A 26100-nucleotide genomic window follows, 5' to 3' on the forward strand; every position below is an offset into this window, starting at 1 on the left:
AAAAGTGGGGCATCAGAAATGGCCGTTCGTAAAAAACTGATAAATTCAGCTTGAATTTTTCTTGCGGTGGCTCAAAATCGACTAGTCGATCGTGGAATGAAAAAAAATCACAGCTAAAGATTGTACAAAACAGTAAAGATAAAACTCCAAAATCCGTTATAACTCATAAATTTGACTGGACGTAGCACCAAGATTATTCCAAATGCATCTAAAAAGTCTAAAAGTTTTACTTCAATAATAACTCGAAATCTTTGGTAATTCGAACCACTTTATCTCGATGCGTCGAATTTGCGAAGAAAAAATTACAATGTTCGAGCAGTTTCTTATCTGAACAGAGCATGAAAGTTTGTTTGTGCTTCATTATGCATTACTTCCAAGACTCAATTAAACTTAAATTATTTCCTTTAACAACGACACAAAGTTTTAACTTCTTGGTCAGAGTATACTAAGAAGATTCCACAAGTCGCTGACCTCTAGCGGTAAAACGAACAAATTAAACAATTCAAAAAGGTGAGGGTTTACTTTGAAACTGACGTAAGTTGGCAAAACAGTGAAAAGCGGTGTTAAATTTTAATCTGATGATTTCCTTCAACCGTTAATAATTAATTATATGTATTACCATATAGTGCAATTAAAAGGGATGATATCAGCGTCCTAGTCAACTAGTGCAAAAATTTAAAAAATCACCCGATATGGTATTTTCTACAAGTCCACTGAAGAGGCCACTTTCTCTTTAGATCGATAATATTACTACAGTTAGATCTAAAACAAAATACTAGATACCCCCCCCCCCCCCAGGTATTTTTAATCTCTTTCAAATACAAAACGCTAGGCGCTTTTTTATTCATTTTTTTTTTTAAATTCTTTAAATCCATTTGAGACCTCAAGATTCTAAACACACTAAAGATTTCAAGATACTTTCAGATTCCATCACATAAAAATTGGTCGAAGGTTATTTCGACAGAACTTTCCTCGCCTCTAGAGTATAATAAAATGAAGATTTTTCCAACAACTATAAAATTTGATTTTGAAAATTTTATTTTTATGATAACCCTTATAAGTTAAAATAAAGATAGGTATGTATGTAATATTAAAATAAAAGTAAAAAACCGTCCTACGCGTTTTTTTAACGTGAATTTTTCCATTACAAAATTTTGTGAACATTTTTGCAAGAACACGTAGAGGAAGAAAGCGTCAATTTTGAAAGAGAGCTGCAAATTAAAACAATATAATTTGAAATAATATTTTTTTTATTTATACAAGTTATACCATAAACAATATCGAAGAAATCAACTAATGAGATAACCAAATTACTATTAAAAAAGTGATTTTCGCGAAATTAAGAGTTTTAACGACAAATTAACAAAAATATAAACTAAAAATTTTTAATAAATCTAAGCAGTTTTGGCATGAAACCTTAGTGAGAGTCTATGATTAATAAAGTTTTCTTAATTATAATAAACCTTGGTTAAATTACCGTTTACCGTAATCAGTTTTTAATGTTAAACAGGTTAATGAAGCATTTTTGCCTAAAAACTTAGAAAACAATTTTGCCAAAAAAAATGCATCAAAGAGAGCCGATTTTTTATAATACCACGGCCTGGCTCTTTCAAACATATTGTGCTAGAAATTATAACCTCAAAAAATCAGAACAAATAGAAGTATTGACTGTGCAATATTTACGTAATTAGAAAAAGAAATAAATCCATAAAACTATGTAATAATTACTTTCAGCTAAACTGCTTATTATAAGAACCTCAAAAAATAAATAACGTTAACTAAAAAATTTACTTTTTAAAATGCAAATCTTATAAGCGTTACCCCGGTTGGGTTTTCGGTGTTGCTATATTAAAAAATTGATCGAAGTTTTTTCTACAGAACTTCCCTCTTGCGTCTGATTACAAGTCCAACAAACCCTGCTTGTTTGAAAAATTATAAAATTAGATTTTGCGATTTTTGTTCTGTGATAACCTCTATAAATTAAAAACCAGCCCCTGCGCATATTTCACGGAAAGGTAGTACAAGTATGGACAATGTAAGATATGTTTAACCCAGAGAACCAACGGAAAAAATAGCCTCTCAAGAGTAATAACATGCTTAACTTCAATTGTTTATGTTTATATATTACAATACATTTCACGTACACATTTGTTTCATTTGAATCAGTTTTTCTCATCAAAACAGAGGACTAAAAATATTAATTAAGGCATAATCGAACAAAATATTTTGAATATTATTATTATTATACTCTTATACTCTTATTTTATAACTGTTGAATAAAGACATTCCTATTCTCAACTTTTCGTGAAGATGTAGTGACTTGTTCTTAATTTGATCAATAAAAAATTTGTGATGGGGTCATTAACATGGATAATACTAGACAGAGTGTAAGAGAATAAAAAACGACCAAGTTTGACATCGAACATGCGACCGCCGGTGGGCGTGCTGACATCAGAACCGCAAGACTATGCAAGGTTACATCCTGAGAGTGTGGTAAATTGTTATTATACTGTGTTAACTTTTTTGCGAAAATTTGGCCGTTTAGGGAAAAAACTCAAAGCGAATTTATACACCACAAGTATAGGAGTACGTATAACATTTAAATAATTTTAAAACAGAAAGACGACGTTGGTGAGGATGATCAGACAAATTTTGGTTAGTGTAGTACATGTATGATATTCCTAATAAATATGCAAAATTGACAACAATCGGTCCGGTAGGTTCGAAGATTATACATATGTCTAATAAAACACAAGACGGCAAACGGCAGACAGCAGACAGACAGACGAAAAGAAAATTCCTATGTTTTCGTGTTGTAAGTGGTATGAAACGTCGAGATAATATAAAAGTAGCCAGTCGCCCGATGAACTCGATTTCAATGGTTCCTTAGAAGGAAGGCCCGAAAAGTAACAAAAATACATACGCATAATAAGAGCATTAATAATATAATAATGTTAATACTGTTTCAATTAGTTCTAAAACAAAACCTTACAGACCCCCAAGATTCTCTCAAATTTTTTTAGAAACAAAACACTAGAGGCCCTCAAAATTATTCTAAATTTTTTCAAAAGCAAAACACCAGGTGGTCCAAGATAATTTTAAATTCTTAAAAAAATACATTAGGAACCCCATGATTCTAAAGACATTCCTAAAAATTTCCAGATTTTTTAAAATTCAATTACATAAAAAACAGAGGTCCCTAAAATTTTTTCAATTCTTAAAAAGGCTCTAAGAACCACAATATTCTTTCATAGTTTTTTCAAAAACAAAACACCAGAGGCCCCATTATTCATCCAAATATTTTCAAAAACAAAACACAAATGGCTCCCAAGATTCTTTCAACTTCTTTCAAAAACAAACTGACGGAAGCTCCCAAAATTCTTCCAGATTTTTTCAAAAACAAACTACCAGAAGCACAAATAGTTATTTTTAAGGATTTTCACAGGTTTTAAAATAGCATACCAATTGTGTTCTACCAAAATTTTGGCACGATTTTCACTTCCCTGTGAACATTGTGCCAAAAAACATTTGTGAAACTATAGTTATCACATATTTTTTCTCACATTATAGCAATCCATACCATTTTTCACTCCATTTCTGTATGGGACTCAACTTGTCATTAAATTTAACTGTTACCTCGCCCGATCTCTTAATTATGAAGAGATCTGATTGACTAGAGAGAATCGATCTATATTGTAGAAACAATAGGTATTGTACAGAGTTTTTATAAAAGATTCTAAAAGCGTAGTTAGGCATGGATTTCAAAAATCACGCTTCGCTGAAATTATGCCTCATTATGACAGTTCCCACTTGTCATTAATGCCATTTGTAACCTGTCATTTAAAGTCGTTGTTTTTATTATATTTTTCAAGTGTGAATTACAGTAATTGTAAAAACAACAAAACAGTCGTCTTTGAAACTCTTGGTGGTTGCGTACGAAAATTTTGTTTTTTATACACGCTCCCAAAAACAACTATTTTACGGACTCAAAAGTGTCCATAAAATGAGTCTTTCTCGGACTCAATTCTAAAAAATTACCATGGCAACTATTTGCTTTGGTCAATCTGGTTACTATGGTATTTTCGAGAAATATCTACCACTAATGTGAGCAAACGGTCACATTAGTCGTATTAAGAAATTTGTTGAGGTGTTTTTGGAAAGTTCGTTTCGTTCGGAAACAGCAAGATTCGTTCCAAAAAAAACTATGTTCTAAGTACTTGTAACAAAAATAACTATTTTGTGCTAGGATGAGAAGACTGTGCAAATGGTTTATTCTGTTGAACAAGACACTTTCATTGTTATGTCTTGTTATCGCAATGGGACTTTGTAAACGAAGAGTGGGTGTATTTTGTAACCGCTTGTAAGCAAGAATATCTAGCCAAATACCGTAATTTAATAATTCAAGAAACATCGTTAGAGGCTCACATTAGAGATGTAAAGTCAACAGATTTGTTCGAACTGGCAGTTTCAACAAAGAGAGATCTCGTAGAAGACCTTCAGTATCTGAGGAAGTTGTTGATGATTTGAGATGACTTGAGCAGAATCCGGAAACATCTTTGACAAAATTTCCTCAGGAGTCAAAAATTCCTGTTGCAACATGAAATTGAACACGGGGCATTGACGAAAGGATTACAGAACTTTTTTTTTCTTTTTATTGTGATGGTTTAGTTTTATTTTTTAAAAAGATATGAAGCATTTAGGCAACCAGTTATACAGATGCGTGTGATATTTGTCGTGTGTCCTTGGCCATTTAGTAAGGTCCAAAACTAAGAGGCGGCACGTGTTCATGACCTATTTCGACCCTATAATTATTTATAGGTATTTATATATATTTCTATTTGCTTTAATATTAACCTCTCTACTCTCTACATTTGGCAACACTTTAATAACTCGATTTTTGTGACGTTTTTAACGAGATTCAACTATATTTATTGTATTCTTGTATTTAAGGCAAACGTAATCTGAATATCCAATATTTTTGAAAAAGCTTATTAGTTGTTCGTCGATTGTAAACAAAGAAAATCATCACAATGTTCGTACGTCTATTACCCAACTTCCTCTGCCCTTCGTTATCGCATAAACCCGCAAAATCACAGAACTTTATGTGTCAAAAACAAAGACGACTCCGGCTAAATTAGAACCATTCCTCCTCGATTCCACCTTGCCAGCGTCACGCCACGACCTCGAACACGTCGAAAAACAATACAAAACGAATGAAAAGGTAATTATGCGCGGGAGCTTAATAGAGCAGCAATTTAAAACCCACAACTTAGGAAGTTTCCGGCGCACCAACAAAAACAAAGTTGAGGGAAAGTTTGAAACAAGTAACCGTACGAGATTGTCCAATAAAGAATTTAATAACGCACTTAAAAAAGAATAAGTCAGTGTTTGAAGAGGGCGACACGTGTCACAATGACTGCCGGATTATATCGTGGTTTGGTAGTAGCATGTTGTATCCAGTTGTAGGTCGATGGTAGTAATTCTGTTGGACCAAGTGAGTCTGGTCTCGATCGATCGGCAACGCTAATATATGGGCATCGAGCACGGGGCAGGACCGGCCATCATTTGCAGGCGCGCCCGCCGCCGAAGATTCATTGCCGCCACCCACTCGGTTACAGTACCACTAGAACAAGACCCCTCCGGCAACCCTCCGCGGATAAGACAATAAAAAGCGGAACGGACGAACTTGGAGAGTTTTAAAGAAAAAGCGACGAGAAAAAGGAAGCTGGGGGATTGGCTTATGCTAGGAACATATCGGCGCGAAATGGTTTTTGGGTGACGTTTTAATCAAGCGCATCTAACGGTGACTTAATTAATTTCTGTTTTTATTTTAGTTTGGGGGATGGATTCAGGTTTTTGTCTACAACTCGGGGTTTATCAGAACGCGGTTTTAAGATTTCGATCACAACAAAGGAATAATGAGTTAATTGTCACGTTGCAGTGTCGGGTGAATTGGGTCTGTTTTAACAACACGTGACGATTATTTTGGCATAGCCAGTCACTTATATACTCGCAAACTGCGAATGAAGGAGCTAAATCAGGTTGCCTTTTATTTCAAATTCTATCAATTTACATTTCGGACAGACCGTGAATTATCAGATTATTTGCATTCAAACGAAATTTTACTTTAAAATTGTTATTTTTTTTTAATATCAATTTATGCTTTAAATTAATGAAAATATTCCTGGAAAGACGTTAGTTTGATGAAAATGTGATAACTTTTTAATACCTTATTTCTTCCAACGACACGTAACATTATACATAACGATTAACATTTTTCATTTACATTAAACAAGACAGACATTAGCTAATGAAACTTTTTTTTATTTAATCCATAAAATAAATTGATCAATAAATTTTTTGAGTCACCTGTATATAAGTAATTCAAAAAAGCATGAACGCACCCATAATATTTTGTTATGTTTTAAATACGATTTATCTAGCAAAATTTTGAGATGGCGTTGCAATTTTTTGAGGGGATAAATAAAATAAATTTTGATTTGATTGAAGTTATCATGCTTACGATAACTTTGCAAAATTTTGATAGGCACATTAAGTTAGTAAAGCAAAATTTTGTCACACACTTATGACTTTTTTTTTTCAAAAATTTGGATGTACAATGTAAAAACGAAAGGCGAATTGATAAACCACGTGTATAGAGTGTGTTATTTTATAAAATTGTTGGTGGAGATGATTAAATATTTTTTTAGTGTGTTACCTTTTTACACGATATTCCTAAAATACGTCTCAAGGACAGACAACAGACAGAACGAAAACGGTAGACCTAGTCATGTAAAACTTCTAAAGATCTGGCAACAAATATTTTAAGTGTGAATAAAAAGGTCACTTCTATGTACATTCTTTCTCGTGTACTTTTTTAATTAGAGAAACATAGAGCACACGAATTTATGTTCAAAAGGTAAATGTACTAATTTATTTTGACAGGATAGTTTCATTAAATTTAGTTGATGGATACTGTAGCAAAGTAAATATTTGCGTCATTGTAATCATAATTAGGGATAACTCGACATATTGATGATTGATTTAATTCAAAGTAAAAATAAACATGTAGATTCATTGGCAAAATTTCATGAACACGGAAATGCAACAATTGTGAATTCAATAAGACGAGGTCGCATGTGAAAAAAAAATTCGAAAGATACCATGCGGTTTTATAATCAAAGAATTATCACACAATATATATATATATATATAATTGTCAATTTGTTTATTTTGAAAATTGTAGTTATTACTTTATTTAAAAATTGGTCGAAGGTTATTTCAACAGGACTTCCCTCGCCCCTGAGGTACAGTCCAACAAACCCGGCTTTATTTTTATTTTGTGACTTTTTATTTGTAATAACCTCTATAAGTTAAAATAAAAATAGATAAGTAATACCAGTAACCCTACAATGTTTCTGTTTGTTTACGGTATCCCACTTATTTTTTAATGACACGCTATATATTTTTTTAGAGATTCTTGTAGATCTTGTTTTTCTGAATTCATTAATCACTCATACTCCGCCACTGTCTAGCATTGTAACGCATTATGTTACGAAAATACACTTATCTATATTTGGTCCGGAACTCTGATAGGGACCGGATTAACATTTGCACTACAAATATGAACGCATTAATTGGCCAACCAACATTAGCAAGAACACCTATGTCAAATCCGACACGTGCAGTACAAGGCTAATAATACAACTCATAATAAAAAAATTAAGACCCCATACATTCGAACCTGCGCAATTTTCGCCTCCGAACACTATAATATAACGAATAACCTTGCAGGAACTCCGCATGTAAAGATCTAAAAGATTGTTGTACAATTTCAATTTTTTTTTGCGAAAATTTGGCTACCTTGAGGAAAATCTGGAAACGAATTCATAACAAACAAGTAGATTAAAAAAAATATGAAAATAGCCAGTCGCCCGATGGACTCGATTACAATACTTCCTTAGCTACGCTCGGGAAATAAAACCAAAAAACACAACGCCACTTTCGAACGTGGGACGGCAGACAGACAAACAGAGATAATAAAACAGGAGATCTCATTTTACGTACTCTATGGGTCATTAAACGTCGAGAAAAATTGGTCTAAAGAGTTTAGACAGTACTTCCCTCGCTGTCGGAAACGTGACGACTGCATGCCTATTATGTTTTCTTTTCGCAGTAGATTTTAAAGCATTCGGTTTTGTAGTTCCTGAATAAATCAATAAAATAAATTTACGCATTCATTTTTTTTGAGTGACCCGGTATATGCACATTCAAAAAAGATGAATGGAATGATAAATTACACGTACAAACTCATCATATTTTGTACATCCTAGATAGGATTTATTCGGCAAACTTTTGAGCTGACGTCATCAGTGTTTTGGAGAAGATAACCAAATATATTTTGACTAAAAATTTATTATGCTCTTTATAACCTTAAAACATCTGCAAAATTTCAAAACATTCGATTCTGTAGTTCCTGATTAAATCAATAAAATACATTTACGCATTCATTAATTCTTTTGGGTCACCCTATATATGCAAATCGAAAAAATATGAACGGAATAATAAATCACAAGAAAAGACTCATCATATTTTGTACATTTTAGATAGAATTTATGTTGTCTTAGAATTTTGATTTTTTTTCCAAAAATCTGGACGTTTCGGGTAAAAACTCAATTCGGAGTCGTAAACTACATGTATAGAACTATGTAATTTTATACAATTTAAAACCCATTTACTATGTACAATTTTGAAGTGACGTCATCGCACAACAATCGGTCTAGTACTTTCGGAGATTATCTGTATAATAAAAATCCGGGACGGCAGACAGACGGATAGACGGACAGACGGACAAACGGACAGACAGACGGAAATGGGAGACCTATCTCTTCGTCTTCTAGTGGTCATGAAAGATCGAGAAAACGTAAAAGTAGAGAGTCGGCCGACGGACTCGATTACAATACTTCCTTTGCTTACGCTTGGGAAGTAAAAATTAAAGCAGCCAGTCGCCCGATGGACCCGATTACAATAATTGCTTAGGTAAGCTCGGGAAGTAAAAATTATAACATTTTACTTTGAGAATTTTTTTATGATGATCCCTGCGAGGTAAAAGTAATAATGTGTGGGTTGTTAAAGTACAGGTAAAGAAGCAATCAACTTGAATAGTTGGCAGTGTAATACTAATACTAATTAATAATAGTACTGTCGCCCCAATTATTAATTTTTTTGAGTCACCCTGAATAAGTATTTCTAAAAAATATGAGTACATTGACAAACCACAACTACACAATATTGTGCAATTTTAGATTTATTCAGTAAAATTTTTAGACATCATCAACTTTTTTTGGAAAGGAATCAACGAACAAATAAATGTTGATTAACAATTTACTAGGCTCCCGATAACTTTAAAACGTTTGCAAGATTTCATAGCATTCGGTTTTGAAATTTCAAAGTTAAATTGTAAAACGTTATACAATTTTGACTTTTTTCAAAAATCTGGATGCCTAGGTTAAAAACTCAACACGGAATCATAAACTACAAATAGAGTATGATGTTATTTTATAAAATGTAAGTAACAGTTACTTTTGTAAAATTTCAACATGACATCGTATTACTAATGTCTAATGCGAATCGACACAGACAAAAAGCAGACAAACGAAAACAAGGGACCTATTTTTTCGTACTCTAGAGGTCATGAAACGTACAGAAAGCATGCTTAGCTTATGCTCGGGAACTAAAAATCATTGTGAGTATAAAGAAGTTCCAATTTTTGGACACTAAGTGGCAGCATGTTATTCACTGGAGACGTGTTTCATGAATTTTTATTGTTGTGCAACAATTAACTTTTCAAATTTACAACGAATTAAATTAAAATTATAAAGAATTTTAATAGAATTAACAATGCGTCTTTCAGAATCTCGCATTTGCTTTAATCGTAGCATACAGAAATGAGTGTCAATTATGCAAATATTTACATTTTTATGCGCTTTCAAGAAGAAATATTCTCATATTCTCTAAGCCTTTGCCATTATAAACTGCCATACAGTTTCGTGAGTCATGAATAAGCCAAGGTAACGCTTCCGTTTGCCATTATCGAGACGTGTCAACGTTTCCGTTGCGACTACTAATTGTCGCCCCTTTTCTTCACGAATAGTTCCCGTAAGCAAAAAAAGTCTAAGCTGCACTTTGGCGTAATTCGCTCAGGTTCGCGAAGCGCCTGCGAGACAGAGAGAGGAATCAAAGGGAGCTTTTGATAATCTGTCGCCTCTTACGGCTCCGCGATTGTAAAGAATACTTTTGATTAACACAACTGGGGCGCGCTTCCTTGTCTCCTTATCTCTGATTCAAATTATTCACATTTCATTTGCGGATTGTTCTGGTTCGTTTTCGAGACTTTGACGGCTTAGCGCACAAAAGGGCTTTGTGTTATGCTCGAAATCTCACGACTAATTATTACAATAACAAAACAGACACGACAGACATCCAAAATAACGTTCGATGTAGTTAGTATACAGGAGCGACGGTGCCAAAAGAAAGAATACTATGCGAAGGAAGGCGAGGAGTTAAAGGAAGTGTAGGAACAAACTTGGAAGCGAGATCGAGAGAGACGCGAAACGTAGCTAGCAAGGCTGGGGATTAAGAGCTTGAGGAGGTACATGCACATGCACGCCACCAGGATGCGGATGCGTCAAGCGAAAAAAATAACCATGATCTCTCTTGTTAGATGCTCTTAAAGAACCAACAAGTAAAAAGGTCAAAAAAGACATCCAATTTCTGTTACATCAAAAGGCGTATTTCATAAATTAAAGTTTAATCCATATTCAGCACCTTTATTTTAATAGATAGTGTCAAGATTTGTTCCAGTGCATGAATGAGACCGTATCTATAGTAGCGGAAATCTACAGTGGCGAACCTAACTTTTCTGGCCGCGTTCGGATTACCATGAAAGTACGTCAATTCTATCTATGAATAAACGTCTGCGCAGGAGGTAGATGAATACGATATGGTAATCCTATGGCGTCTTTAAGATTTGGGCGTGCCACCTTAGTTTTCTGCTACTAAAATGCTGTGCGAAAAACGTCTAGGTACATTATGAACAAGCTAAATGTGTACATTGTTTGTAGGGAATGATTCCGTAAATCATCAATATACAGAGTGGCTCAAATAATACGAAACAGACGGAACAGTATGCGATGTATTTGACTGTTTTTGATTCAAGGGGTACGCATAACGTTATGTTTGTATGGAGCTGAATGGTGGTCATTTTGAACATTTATTCCGTTGACATTCTTAACGAGTATGTAAAAAGAGGTGATATTTTATTGATTTTTCATAATACAATTTCTCAGGAACCAATCCACCGACCGACTTAAAAAATTAAAATACTGTCCGAAAGAGAATTAATAGGTCTTCCAAACAAGATGCATTTAGATCCATAGTGCCATGTAAGATTTTTGATTTCATAGCCGCTCCTCGTTCCTGGGTGAAGGTAAAAGAATGAAAATAATAACGTTTTACGTCCCCCTTGAATCAAAATTCGACCTGTTCGAGCATTTTTCACATAATCAAGTACAGTACCTACGGTCACGTCTGTTTCGTTTTATCTGGGCCTCCTGTATGTAAAAAGAAAAGTCGTGACCCACTGACTGACTGACTGATCAACGTCCAACCCAAACACTTGGACCTAGAAAGCCGAAATTTTGTACATAGGTGAAGTTCCCTTTATGATGTACACAAAAAATAAGGCCAGATTTTTAGAAATTCCTTCCCTAAGGGGGTAAAATAAAATATGAAAGTCTTAATGTCGTTCCGTCCCACATTTTCAAAGTAAAAGCTTGAAATTTAATATTTAGGCTTATGGTTACAAATTAGCAATTATTTGTTTCTCCGTTTTTGGAAACTGCACCACTATGGAGGTAAAATAGGGGATGAAAGATTGTATGAAAGTCGCATTTACTTAAAAAAAATGCTTAGTACTTCTCTAAGATAGTTTGTTTCACAAATGACGAGTGGTATCTCCTGGCGGATGATATTTAGTTATGTAATTAATCAGTTAATTTACTCTTTTATATATACAGGGTGAGTCACTAAGCACGCATTCCTCAATATCTCATTATTATTAGAGATAGTGAAAAAAGTAAAAGACCACTTTAAGGATTATACCGTAAAATTATTTTGAACTTAAAACAGAGTGTTCTGTTTTAAGGCATAATACACAAATTAGTATTTTTAAAGGAAGCTTCCCATAGACGTTTACATATTGTAACGAACCGAATTTTCGCGGGCCGGAAACCGTGACGCGTACCGTGAGAGCCGGGAGTAAAGCCGCGATCGCCGCGGCGGAAGAGAATTCTTGGCTGAAGGTTCATAGTGTGTAGAAGTGCTGGGGGAAAAGGAGTTTTGGCAGTTTTGAGTGTTGGAGAAACCCTGAACCAACCACCGTAAGTACCGTCTTGGGTTTTCTACCTGTTGGCGTGTACCGCCACCGCGCTCCCCTCCCGGGTCGCAGTACCGTCCTCGCGCGATTTCCAGCTTCAAGGTTGCCGCCCCCAAGTCCAGGAGGAGCCCGTCCTGAAGGAAGTCGCCGCCCAGGAGGAACGATCGTGCCGGACATTTAATTCATTTTTGTTTGTAAAACCGTTTTGTATTTATTTTATTTAAGATTAGGCCTAAGTTTTATTATTCTAGCCGTGCAGCTGGTGGCAGGGAATAAACCTGATTTATTGTTTAAAATATTCCTTGCCGTTTTATTTTATTTTCGTCTTTTCGCGGGCGCTCACCACCTCAGATCCGTGTATCCGGCTTGAGAACAATCCCGGCGCTTCATCCCCCGGAGAGAGAACTGGCAGCCCAAAGCTTGGCACCCAAGTGTGCCGCCACCACACGTTATCGGCGAGATTCAGGACCGTCCGTCCGTCACACCGGAATTATGTCGCAATATTTTAATTGATCTTTTCTTAGGCGTCACAATCACAGTTTATTTTTGACATTACCATACGACGTTGCCACGTTATTCCATTTTTTTTAATATTTGCGCAATGGAAGGGTATACAACAAAATCACAGTAGGGTTATTTTTAAAACATGTGTGAATGGATAACGAAAGATACGTGCTTTGTTGTGGTATAAATGAGGTTACATTTTACATTACACTGTTTAAAAAATCTTTCAATTATTACAATTTTCAAATATCGATATTTCAGTTTTTTCATATTTGAACTAACACCCTATGTGTTATTACTGCATCGTATTATAATTTTTGTTATTTTTTTTTGTTGAGTATATTTTCTATATTTGAATTTGACAGTTACTGCGATTTTTTTCTTTTGTAAGAAACACATCGACTTATTAGAATAACGAGGACAAAGAATAGAATACGATACAGTAATAAAATACAGAATGTTCCATTTGAAACAACTGAAATATGGTTATTTCAAAACTGTAATGTTAATTTCTTATAAACACTCTGTATATTAAAATTTGATTTAATTGATACCGCAATAAAACGCGAACTTTTAGTTATCCTTCCACAAATTATTGTAAGACAGACTTTCAAAATGACCCTACTGCTAAGATAAGACTGATTTTGACAGATGTTTTATTGGAAAATGATAGACTCTTTCACAAAATAGAGATGTTTCATTTGAAAAACACCCTGTATGCATATATACATTTTAAATATATTAATAAAACATCCAGATGAAGTAAGAAAACTAAATTTGAAACTTAGGTAAAAGTTAAATTTAATCATTCCCACCCACTCATACTGGTATTATTTTCTTCCGAAATAAAAAATACACCTTTTAGCAAATAGTACAACAAAAAAGTTACAATTGGCGATTTTTTTTCACTTTTCTACAGCTTAGGTTCAATGTTTCCAGTCCCACTCTTCAGCAGAACATATCATTAACAACGCCCACCCACCGCGTCTCCATTTTTTTGATTAATTTTATCTGCTCTACTAAAGAGAAATAAAATTAGTCGTTACAATGAGAAGAGGGTGGGTGGGCGAAGCTAGCATTTGCCAAGGTAAAACTGATTTTGGCAGATATTTTATTTGAAAAATGATATACTCTCTCATAAAATAGAAGTGTTCTATTTAAAAAAACATCCTGTATGCATATATACATTTTAAATGAATTAATAAAACATCCAGATGAAGTAAGAAAACTAAATTTAAAACTTGGGAAAAAATTAAAGTTAGTCATTCCCACGCAATCATTGTGCATTTTTTTCTTCCGAAATAACAAATACATCTTACAGCAAACAGTACAACAAACAAGTTACAATTAGCAATTTTTTCTTCACTTTTGTACAGTTTAGGTTCTATGTTCCCATTCCCGCTCTTCAGAAGAACATATAATTAACCCCGCCCACCCACCCCGTCTCCATTTCAGTGATTAATTTTATCTGCTCTTAATGAAAGGTGCATTTTATATTGAACAGAAATAAAATTAGTCGTTACAATGAGAAGAGGGCGGGTGGGCGGGGCTAGTACTTACTAAGATTGATTTTGGCAGATCTTTTATTGGAAAATGGTATACTCTCTCATAAAATGGAAATGTTCTATTTGAAAAACATCCTGTATGCATATCTACATTTTAAATGTATTAATAAAACATCCAGATGAAGTAAGAAAACTAAATTTGAAACTTAGGAAAAAGTTAAATTTATTAATTTCCACCCACCCATGCTGGCATTATTTGCTTCCGAAATAACAAATACATCTTATAGCAAACAGTATAACAAACAGGTTACAATTGGCGATTTTTTTTCACTTTTTTACAGTTTAGATTCTTTGTTGACAAAAAATTTCAAGAAAATTGGAATAACAGAATTTTGAAAGTAAATTGTGCTAGTAGAGTCTAACTAAGGAGAGGTCAATCAAAATATGTAAAGTTATATAGGTTGTTTCATTAAAAAAAGAAACTAAGTTGTGTGTTACGCCTTAAAATCAGAACACACTCTATATAGTTAAAATAATTTTACAATATAGTCCTGAAAGAACTGTCTTTGACTTCATTTAGTGTCTCACCTTGTATATATAGATGTGTTTAGCGACATTAAATTTCATAAGGCAGATAAACCATTATTGTTGTATGTACAGATGAGTTACTATTAGAAACAGAAAAAAAAGTAAAGACTAAAATTGTGCCTTTGCTTCAGGACTACACTCTAAAATTATATTTAGCTATACAAAGTGTTCTGCTTTTAAGGCACAACACACAACTTAGTTTTTTTTTAATGAAACGCCCTATGTATTTTTAGATATTTTGATTGACCTCTTTTTAGGCTTTACAACAACAGTTTATTTTTTAAATTCTGATACGACGTTGCCACGTTATTCCACTTTTCTTGAATTTTTTGACAGTAGAAGGGTTCACAAAAAAATCGCAGCAGGGTTATTTTTAAAATTTGTGTTACAATATTGCGTGAAGAGATAAATAAAGATACAGGCTTTGTTTGAGATGGTATTGTCATATAGAGAGTGTTTTTAAAAAAATTCAAATACAGTTTTTCCAAATAGAACATCCAATACTGTATAACTTCATCTGATTCTGATTTTCGTTACTGCTATTTTTTACTATTTTAAGAGACACATCGACATATTATTAGAAGAATGACAATAAAAAATATATTTAGATATAGTAATAAAATCGGTTCTGTTTGAAAAAACTAAAATATAGATATTTGAAAACTGTAAAGGTTTATAATTTTTTTTATAAACAATCTGAATTCTAAAATTTGATTTAATTAATACCACGTAACATAGATTTTAAAAATAATCCTGTAGCTAATTTTTTTGTGAACCCTTCCATTGCTAAAAAAATTCAACACAACTGGAATAACGTCACAACAGGGCTAATGAGACTATCTAAAGGGATATAGGTTATTTGATTTAAAAAAACTAAGTTGTGTGTTACGCCTGAAAAACCGTACAACTTTGGTCCTTTTCTTTTTTTTGTGCCTCTAATAAGCAATGAGATATCGAGGACCAGGCGCTTCTAGTGACTCATCCTGTATAGTATTACATATTTATCATAACACCGATTTCCCTACGCGGTAGGCCGTGACGACAGAGTGCCATTGACCCCTATCCTTGCATATTTCTTTCTCTCTCGACTGTCATAGCCCCCTTTAGTCATTCTCTTTGTATTACATAATTTTTAAGATATTGTCTATTTCCCTTCTAAAAATTAGAACTAAGTACTTACAACTATGAGAAAACACGTATGGTAAGAAACCAAAATTTTCGTGAGCGCATCCGCGGGCAGAAGCAAGTCAAACAATAAAAAATAATGAGATAAATGAGATAAGAGGGAATTAAAAGAATAAACAGCTGATACAAGAGGACAATCAATTTAGTCGGCTTAGCGCTGTGGAACATTATTAAATCGGATCAAGTGCTTCCATTTCCTGGGAAACTAGTAAGAAAATCGTCTTTTTTCCAGCAGCGCAAAGTTTTAGTGGCGGCGTGTAGGAATTACGCCGCACAACACCTGTAGCAAAAGATAAATGAATGCATCGGATGGTCTATTTGCTCGATTTGTAATCGTAGAGTAGTTAGGGCTGAAAGACGACGGTCCTAAAATTCGGCTAAAACCCGTAGCAAGCACTAATTCCTCACGACTCCGGCAGCTGTCGCGCACGTTGTACAACTTCAAAAGCTTTAAACTATCAAGTTAAATAAAACTCCTTCGAAATGCATCACGTGATGAAACGTTCAAGCTTTTCTCTGTGCGCAAATTGTAATTTCATTCACTACCCACCCACTTCTCCTCGTCGCTTCTCTCTGTTAATTCGTTATTAATATTCCACACTCTGCTTAACGGATTTCAGACTTTCAGATTATAATTAATTCTTGTTTTCAGCCTGCAGATGTAATTTTCCGTGCCATTTGGGAGGACGGAGCGGCGGCGGAGGGGGAGGCCCGGGATAAGCGATCTCTCCGGAGAGATTTCCACAATAAATTATTAAAAGCATACACAACTTTTCCGAAACGGCCTGATCCGATTTTCCCGAAGAAAATGCTGAGTTTCGATGGCCGGAGGGGTGTTGGTCGAACAATTTCACTTGGATGGCAGGTTATCGTGCGGTTCAAGAGCAATTAGTAACCGCGCCTGTCACTGTCTGCTGTCGGAGAAGACAGCTTCTCAAAAACTTTACTGCAATCGTGAAATGGAAACGTTCTACTTTATGATTTTCCCGCTTCATTAACTCGCAGTCGGGATGTATTTAGCTTCCCGGGCGTAAATCCTAAGCAAGAGCTTAATAGGACACTCACCATCGACTTTGAGACCCGCGAGAAATACGAGTTGCAAAACGAAAAAAAAAGACGACTCACATTCGGAACGTACAAGCGAAATTCGATTTAGAAATATGGATAGACGGTGAAGATGAACAGACAATATAACAAACCGAAATACACAAAAAATGGGAAATTGCGTACAGTGAATCTTGTGGATTGAACGAAACACTGTTTGCTTTTATTGCTTTTGTTTCAAAGGACTTTTGCGATTGTTACATTTAACCAAATGCTGATTTGTTTGTCCGCAAATATCCGTTTCAATACCAATTCGACTTTTTGAGTTTTAATATATTTATGCCACTCTGTGATACAACTTCCCAATTTTTCACTCACTTATTTTAATTTTTTTTATTTCCATTTAAGTTTCACAGATTCGCTAAATAAAAAAAGCTTCGTCGTTAACTACAAAAAAATCTTTATGATTTCGGGCAGAGGAGCATGCAACATACTAAATGTCTTTTGAAGATGAAGTTGTTACAAGTTGAAAACTACACTACCTACTATCCATTTACTAAACATAAATAAACGACATAAGAATCAAATAAGGTTGTTAAAACAACAATGGAATGCAAACGAATTTTTTGGTTTTTTGTCTGAGCCAAATTAATTCGCTCCTAATCTTCTTAAATATGAAATATGCAGACTAGCAGCTAGAATATTTATGGTATTTAAGATCGCAAGTTTTTTTATCAGCCACACGAGCGTAGACAACCACTTTTATACTCGTTTGCGATTATTTAACAATTAATGGAATCATGAATGGAACCATCTGATGATAAGTTAGAAGAAGGTTTTAATTATGTCTCTAATTTTGGATAAATCCTTGGCCCTCCTTTTAATCTTATAGAACAAATGTTTCCTCATTATTATCTTGTTTATGTTGAAATAGTCATTGAACAAAAACTAAGGAGATCAGTTGACATAACCTATAATTTTATAATAATGATAGGCGCGGTCTGGTACATTCCGTGCGAAAAACATATTTCTCTAATCATAAACAACTCCCTAAGTACACTCCGATTTTTGAAAATTCTACATTGCTTGTCATTTATGTTTCGTGAACAGATAATACCTGAAATGGTAAACAAGATTCAAATCAAACCAAAATTAAAATAATCTGTGCATGCACACAGAATCATTCCACGTCGGTGGTTTAAGGCTTAAATTTTATTTTACATATGACTAAACATAAGAATTCTGACACTCGTTAAACCACCGGTACGGGAGCATATCACACTCTAAATTTCTAGATTTGTTCAACAATATGTTGAGAGATCATCCTTTTTTTTTTCAAGTGAATGAATAATTGGTTTCGTAGATCCACTAAAATAGTCAAGTCAACAGACAGACAGAAAACAGACAGACTGACGGAAATTCGCCATTCATCTAAATATGCGTACGCCACACAGCAAAATTGCATCTTGTAAATGGAATAAACCAGTATTTGCTGTGTTACTTTTATTTCAAAATACTTCACCGATCGTTACGTTAAACAAAATGCTGACTTGTTTGTCCACAAATATTCATTTCATTCGATGCCTATTTCAACGACTGAACAATCATTACTAAAACTAGAAGCTTGAAATGCTTGTGCTGGTCACATGTAACTAAAAACAAACAGCGAAATTCAGTCGAACGGGAATATTCATTTTATAACATACTGACACTGTAAATAATGCTACATTTCCAGATTTTCTTTTTTAAAGCACTTGCATTTCACAAACAACAGAGATAAATATCGGTATGCACCGCAACGTTATCAAGTTCTACAAAACATGTGGTTATCAATGTGACGTTGAAATGAGTGCAAATCCAAAACTAACTCCCAATTAATATGTGTACTTTTAACCTCGGTTTTTTATGTTAAAATTTTTCTCGTGTGAACTTAAAAACCACAGCGTCGTGTTTAAATAGCACTCAATGAGTCAAGTATTCACACTGATCACAATTTTTGGCAAACTTTGCGTTGAGAAAATGAAACAGCAATTTTGTGCGATTTTATCAAGAGTTAACAAATTAATAATTCCATTCTGTAGTTTCCTCGTATAGAGTGATTACGAATGTTTGTTCATCCAAGTTGTCTGTGTATTTTGCGCTTCGTTCCAATGATGGATTGATTAGCTACAAAGTTATTAGTTCGAGTTTATGTGGAGCAATGCGTGTCGATTGTATACAGTCTCTAATTTCTTCTCATAAAGATACTAACAATTAATTTTTAATAGCAATTATACAACTTGATAAACAAACGATTAATCACCACGTATGTTTTGAAGACTACTACTAGAAACTAAAAATTTAACTGCTGACTTAAGCGTCATGGGTAACCAGAGCAGAAATTTTAAAAATCACCCGGCACTATACATACTATACTACCTATAACATTACTGGGTTCAAAGAAATTCAACAAAATTTATATAAGTAAATTTAAAATACAAGCTGGATTCCTTTCAAAGAATATTTTAAAGTGAAATAGGTGAATTTTGTACACTGAAACATATACCCGACTAGACACAATTCTTACAATATTATTAGCTCCTGATTTAGTATCTCTGAGTCAACTCTTTAAAAAAAAATTCATTTCCAATTATAAGGAGATAATTCAAAAATGTAAACGTAGTTTCAATTTAAACAATAATACTTAGTCCGTTCATTGAAAAAACGCAATACCTCCTGATATGAAAGTGAACTGGAGGCGCTTTCCAACACCGTTAATTAAAATAAACCTATTAAGGAAACTACGAAGTCGCTTTTCTCATTATAGTCAGTAGGCTTAAGTGTTACATAGTGAAAATAACGAAAGTGGCTGTTTATCAAGTTTCAACACATGTATTACACCACTGGTTGTAATTCACTTTGTTCAGTTCGTTTCCGATTTAAACACAATATACACCACTCCTTTTATTTATTAACTTTCGTAATACTAGCAGCCCGAGAAAATTAAAATCAATTATTTCATACAAATTCACAAACTTACGATTACCTTAAACAAATTATAAATAAATAACGTGCTTTCAAACTTTCAAAACTTGATTACAAAAAAAAAAATAATACGTTAATGCAAATTTCACCACAGTTTGTTCTAAGTGGTTATTGTTTAACAGCCTCATCGTTAATTTCTTTCCATTAATATAAAATTTGCAGTAATTTTGCGAAGTAGAGCTTGAAAATGTTCACCAAAATTGTTAGTAGAACACTTAATCATCAAATATTTACAACAAACTTGATCAAAATGTTAGGAAAGACACCCTATACAATGAATATTTAAATAATCCACGTTTATCCAACTACTGAATCCTGTTTTAGTTAACAATCAAATTACAATAAACCAGTTGCTAAAAAGAACACAATAGAGTATCAGCATGCGGTAAATGTTGGTGAGTGTGAAACATGCATAAGAAAAATAAACTCATATGAAAGCATAGAGTTCATTTCAAAGCGATAATGTTGAGGAAGGATAAATCGTGGCATAAACCAAACCTGCATGCACAAGGATACCGAACGCCTTTTACTTTTCAAATAAATTTGCCCACACACACCTATCTCTTTCTCGAAAAAAGTCGAAATAAAAATTAGTTTATGCCAAGCTAATAGATATATGAACAAGTAGCGAGAGTCGTATGGATGACGTCCTCTAAGGACACTTAAGTAGATACTACAGATAAATTAGGTAAATAAAAGCTACCCTACCTTTTTGCCATCTAGTTCGTGAGTGCCTTGGGCTAAAACCTTATCTACGCTAGCCGGGTCGGTGAAGGTGATAAATCCAAAGCCCCTATAAGACAACATAAGATAACATTACTAGAGTAGTAGAGTAACACAGAAAGAGAGATAAGAGATAGCTACGTGGGGCACTACGCGTCAAAGAGATCAACTACAGACTTGTCGTTGTGTTCATTCAGTTTTCATGATTTTTTGGTAATTACAGCACGACACCAAGCCAGAAACGTACCTGGGGGTGAACAATCTGGTGACGCTGTCGACGCCGAAGACGGCAGACCCGTCGCAATTTGTGCTGAAAGAGAATCACTCACTTCAAACCCCCTCTTATCAGTATCGTGCAGTTCTACCTCTATAGAAGCCACTAGTCTAAGATCGCGCGTTGCGGAACTAAGCGGATGGGATATGCTGAATGGATGATGAAAAGGGCTGGACCAGACGGATACGACGTTCGACGAGCTCTTTCTCTACACTTTACACATAACTAGAGCTGATTTTTTATAAACTGACGTTTGCAACTTAAATTGAGCGCACAAAAAATTTACAGTGTGTAAATGTAGTGCGTTTTGGACTGCAGTGTAAGCACGTTTCTTACAGGTCCATTAAATACTGTAATAGCTATAATGGCCAAGAATAAAGCACCAACTTGCATCATAACTTGTTGCATATTTTACAATTTTAAGGCATGAATTTTTAAAATATCGAGCACCATTTTCCTTTTTTTTTTTTAATAATTAATATTTTCAATATTAAATAACTTCATGTCACTCAGACTAAAATAAAAACTAGCAACACAACGGAATTTCTAAAACTGGATCACAGAAAAATTTTATTTAAAAACTGACACCATTTTAATTAAGATTACACTCTACTGTTAGTACTCATTTCTCACGAGTTTCAATATTTACAGTATGACCTGGATTACTGATATCTACAGGGATAAACAATGAGTAATTTGCTAACTTGCGAGAGTTGCACTAACTTTGCCTAAGACCCTCACTTTGTTGGTACGAATTTCATTAAAGAATATAAATCAAACACGTAATGGACCCATTACTCAACGGCCGTACAGACTTTTTTAAGAATGTTATGTGCTATAGTTGCATGTAAAACAGATTTTCATATTAACAACAAAACAAGGCTTCTGACCCGACTGAAATGTTAAATGTCAAACAAAGTATTGAGTGCTGCGACAAGAAGTATTAGTAAAGCACAAGGTCACTCTTAATGACTAAATGAAAAAAACGCAGCTGTAAAAAATACAACTCATGTCACCTAATGAAAAATGTAAGCACGTATAAAAAATACATTAACTTTAGTTTAGGATTTAAGTTACTTTTAATTAACTTTGGAACCATATTTACAACGCATGAACAATATGTAACAAAGGAACTAATTTATACACTGTGGTATATTTAAAACTTTTCAGAGTCATATCTATTTTCGTTATAAATTCTTCCTTGTTACAAAGATTGTTGTGTGTAGATTCTGGATTTCATGACACGGATACAACAAACGTCAGCCCACAAAAAAAATCAACTATTATAAGTCCAGTCGGAAAGCAGACTCCAGAAAATCGTCAAAATTTACTTTCCATCAATCTCCTAGAGTCGCCTCCTACTGAACTGCATGTTGATGAATGATGGAATGCGCTAAACGTTCAAGTTTTTCTATATTTTGCACATTTAACCAAGCACCTGCAATGATTTCACACCGACGGTTCTCAAGCACTAATGGAAAACTAATGTTAATTATGGCGGTTCAATTTGCCGGTATGTGCAGCCAGTTCGGTTTACAATTAATTATTGGTGAACTTTGCCGGATTTCAGCCCTTCTAATAACACTGCAAAACATCTCCAAACTTCAGGAACCCAATCGATAGCAGTAATTAATATTCAAATTAATATAAGTTGCAGTCAAGACGCCACAATCATTTAGATAACTCGGTTCCTAGAAGTTGCTGTTTTCCGCACAATAATTGTGTTAGGTGTAAACTAATTCCAACACGTTATCTCTGCCGATTGTAATTTTATTATGGGTATTTTTTGTTTAGAAGAGTTTTCACAAGTTTCTAAAAAGCTGTGTTCACAGGCCTATTTAAATGCTATTCAACCCTACATAATATGTTGATATGTACTTAAACAAAATAACACCGTAAAATTCCACAATATTTTGCTCTAAAATACGCGCTACTTAGTCACACGGTAATATCTTGCTGTTTATATAAAATATCAGAGCCATAAAAACTAAGTTTAATAACATTTTTAATAGCACACAAAATGGCGCTTGTACTGCTACAAGGGTAACCATATTCGTGTTTCCGTAGACAACGTTCACAAGACCTTACAAGATTTTTGAAAAAAATACGCGATGAGGTCTCCACCACACACCGTATGGTTTGTGTTTCGAACAGGTCGATAAAAAATATAATTTTAAAGTCTAATTAAAAAAAGCCAACATGTGTACCAGTTTGTCCAAATGAAAAAAAATATATATAACTTTTTGTCGCTTGAAAAAACACTCTAGAACATCTGGTATTTTCTTTCGATTTAACTTTCTTAACGCAAGAATTCAGTTTTGAAAGCGTTTAAAATACAATAAACGTGGATCTCTTTTGCCCGGCGCATCCACCAATTTTGTTAGGAAATTTTTTCCACGCACGTATTAATAAAATCACATCCTGGAGCTAAAATATGCAGATACGATTGGAAACGAAATTCCAGAAAAAATATCTCCAATTTTATACAACGCTTTTGTCGGCGTCCAAACACGGCTATAAACTTCTCAACTAGCAAAATATAATGTAAAAATGCAAAACGTATATAAAGATAAAATTCGGTATCATTTGACAGTGTTATAAATCCGGATTATGCGATAGAGACACTCTAATCTCCCACAATGGTCAAATTCAGAGACAAATAGTCATTTTTGCTTCACTGAACCGAACTCGACATTTGTATTTATGACATCTGGTGTGGAAAGCAAACACATTTAACATCGCTGCTGTTGACGCTGATCCTTAAACTTGTACATTGTCCTGCAAGTGTCCTGTTACACTGCTGATATCTGCACTCTTCCGTCCTAAATATACAACCGAATCGTGGCAATAATTCTCGCACAAGGAGTGCAGGTAACCTTTTTTTGTCGCATCTATATTTTTAAAGTTTTACATTTTATTAAAGCATGAAAGGCGGCTTTTCAATTCACTACTCGTGCGCCCGCTTCGTATGCAAACAAAATTATTAAACACGCCCTGAAAAATATAATTTAATATTTTAAGCGGGGCGAATTCACGGTGATCGGGTCACATTTCGTTGAAATTTCAACTTATCGATAATTGCGAAACAGTGCCCAGGCGAACAAACACCACAATTTCAATTACTGTATACAGCCCTACATGGAACTCTTGTTCCCACCACTATTATTACCCTACAAAATGTTCCCAATTGTATGGATTAATCAAAACGTGTCGGGTTTAGTAAGCTAAATACCTGCTAACTTAATAAAAGAGAACCGCATATCCATCGATTTGCGGTAAAACTTTTGAATAATTCAGTCGAACTGTGAACGGAATTTGAAAACGGGACTTACTACTTATCGGCTTGTCCACAACTCGGTTCAGTATTTGGTTTTTCTCTTTTAAAGTACTATTCTGCATCCAGTGGTACATCAACACACACCCACAGCAATTTTCGAATTAAAAAAAAACTTTCAAACGCTTTGAAGGGACGTTTTTAAAAAAAAACTTGACGTAAAAGCGAAACAAAATTTTTGTAATGTCAGATGCTTAGGAAACGAGGGTCACTAGCAACGTACTAAAATTTTGCATAGCCATGACAAAGGGAGGTTCTGGTCAAAAATTTTAGAATGTCTACAAACTATTAGGCCTGTTGTTCTCATAGTACGTTTAGGACATTGTCAAGTTATTCCAGATCAATATTTTCAACCCTTTTCGCAATTTGAATAAAGCAAACAATTTTTAACGATACAAAATTTCAGATTTGATTCCTAAATTTCGTACAGAATTTATTCCGGATTTTACAAACACACAAGCTAAAAATATATCGAGATATCAAAAATATTTTACTACGAAATTACAATGATATTAAATTACATTAATTTTTCAGTTCAAAACCATTTAATCATATTAAAAAATTTAACATGTTACCCAGAGGTGACATAATTGGATCGACCCTACTATGCTATTCGGGGATGTCTTTACATGTCCGGAAGCCTTAAAACGAATTTGTCAAGAAAGTGTCTTGAATTTTAGCGAAAGTAAAAGTATTTGGAACTATTCAGACGAGATCGCCAAAGTACCTTTCTTAACTCAATATAGACCATGTCCTCGCCCGCTAAAGCGCTGGATCCAAAGATTTCCTTTTTTCCTTGTTGCAAGACAAGACGAGTTATAATAACTTCCTACTTCTTTTTTGCCAAATCCCAACATTGCTGAATATAAAGTGGAACTCTTTATTGCCACAGTTAGAAGATCTTAGTGAACAATGAATGTAAAGAGGCTCAGATAATATCCTAAAGAATTTGTCAAAATACGACCAATACTTTACATATATAAGGTCTTTGCTATTTTCTAATACTTTATTAACATGTCTTCATTACCATTTACACTTAAACTAAATATTTAAGTGGTCATTTGCTGGTATTCTTGTTTGATTGGAACATAATCTTTGAATATTTTATTAGGGTTATGTCTTAAGGAACTATTAAAGAATAAGTCCGTGCTGCATGTCCTCAAAATTCTATTTCTCAAAACGGAAGGTTCGTTGATGGCCTGTCTCGGACCGAACGCTAGGAAAACTGCGGCATTTACTGCTGCCCCCATCATTCATAATTCATATCCCAATATCGGATGACCCAAAAAAAATATCAAGGTCAGCGTCAAAAGCCAAGTAGATCAACAGTGTTTTAATAGGAAACTGGCAAGAGTCATCCATCAATCAACTTTATGACTGGATGCAACAATCGAAATTGGGCACTGAAAGGGCCACATATCGGGCCGCAGCACAGGCATGATTCCAATTTTAACCTCGCTTCATTGTTAGCGGTTTCGTCGAA

The 26100-nt window shown here is 34.2% G+C and overlaps 1 protein-coding gene across 8 annotated transcripts in view; it reads right to left on the bottom strand.

Moving 5' to 3' along the window:
• Rbp6 (RNA-binding protein 6) overlaps positions 1 to 26100 on the bottom strand; it is a 396054-nt gene that overhangs the window by 135521 nt on the left and 234433 nt on the right. For 4 of the 8 annotated variants that reach the window (XM_064072936.1, XM_064072912.1, XM_064072896.1 and 1 more), the window contains exons 4-5: positions 21257 to 21319; positions 20995 to 21079 (exon numbers count right to left, since the gene is read on the bottom strand). In XM_064072936.1, the coding sequence (XP_063929006.1) occupies positions 20995 to 21079; positions 21257 to 21319 (148 nt within the window). Of the gene's footprint in view, positions 1 to 20994; positions 21080 to 21256; positions 21320 to 24615; positions 24783 to 26100 lie in introns of those variants that run through there. The other 4 variants (XM_064072904.1, XM_064072930.1, XM_064072950.1 and 1 more) reach the window with 3 other exon arrangements.

Source organism: Zophobas morio, unplaced genomic scaffold, assembly GCF_036711695.1.
Source record: "Zophobas morio isolate AGI-343-1 ecotype UQ-CSIRO unplaced genomic scaffold, CSIRO_AGI_Zmor_V1 ptg000004l, whole genome shotgun sequence".
NCBI classification, from domain to species: Eukaryota; Metazoa; Arthropoda; class Insecta; order Coleoptera; family Tenebrionidae; genus Zophobas; species Zophobas morio.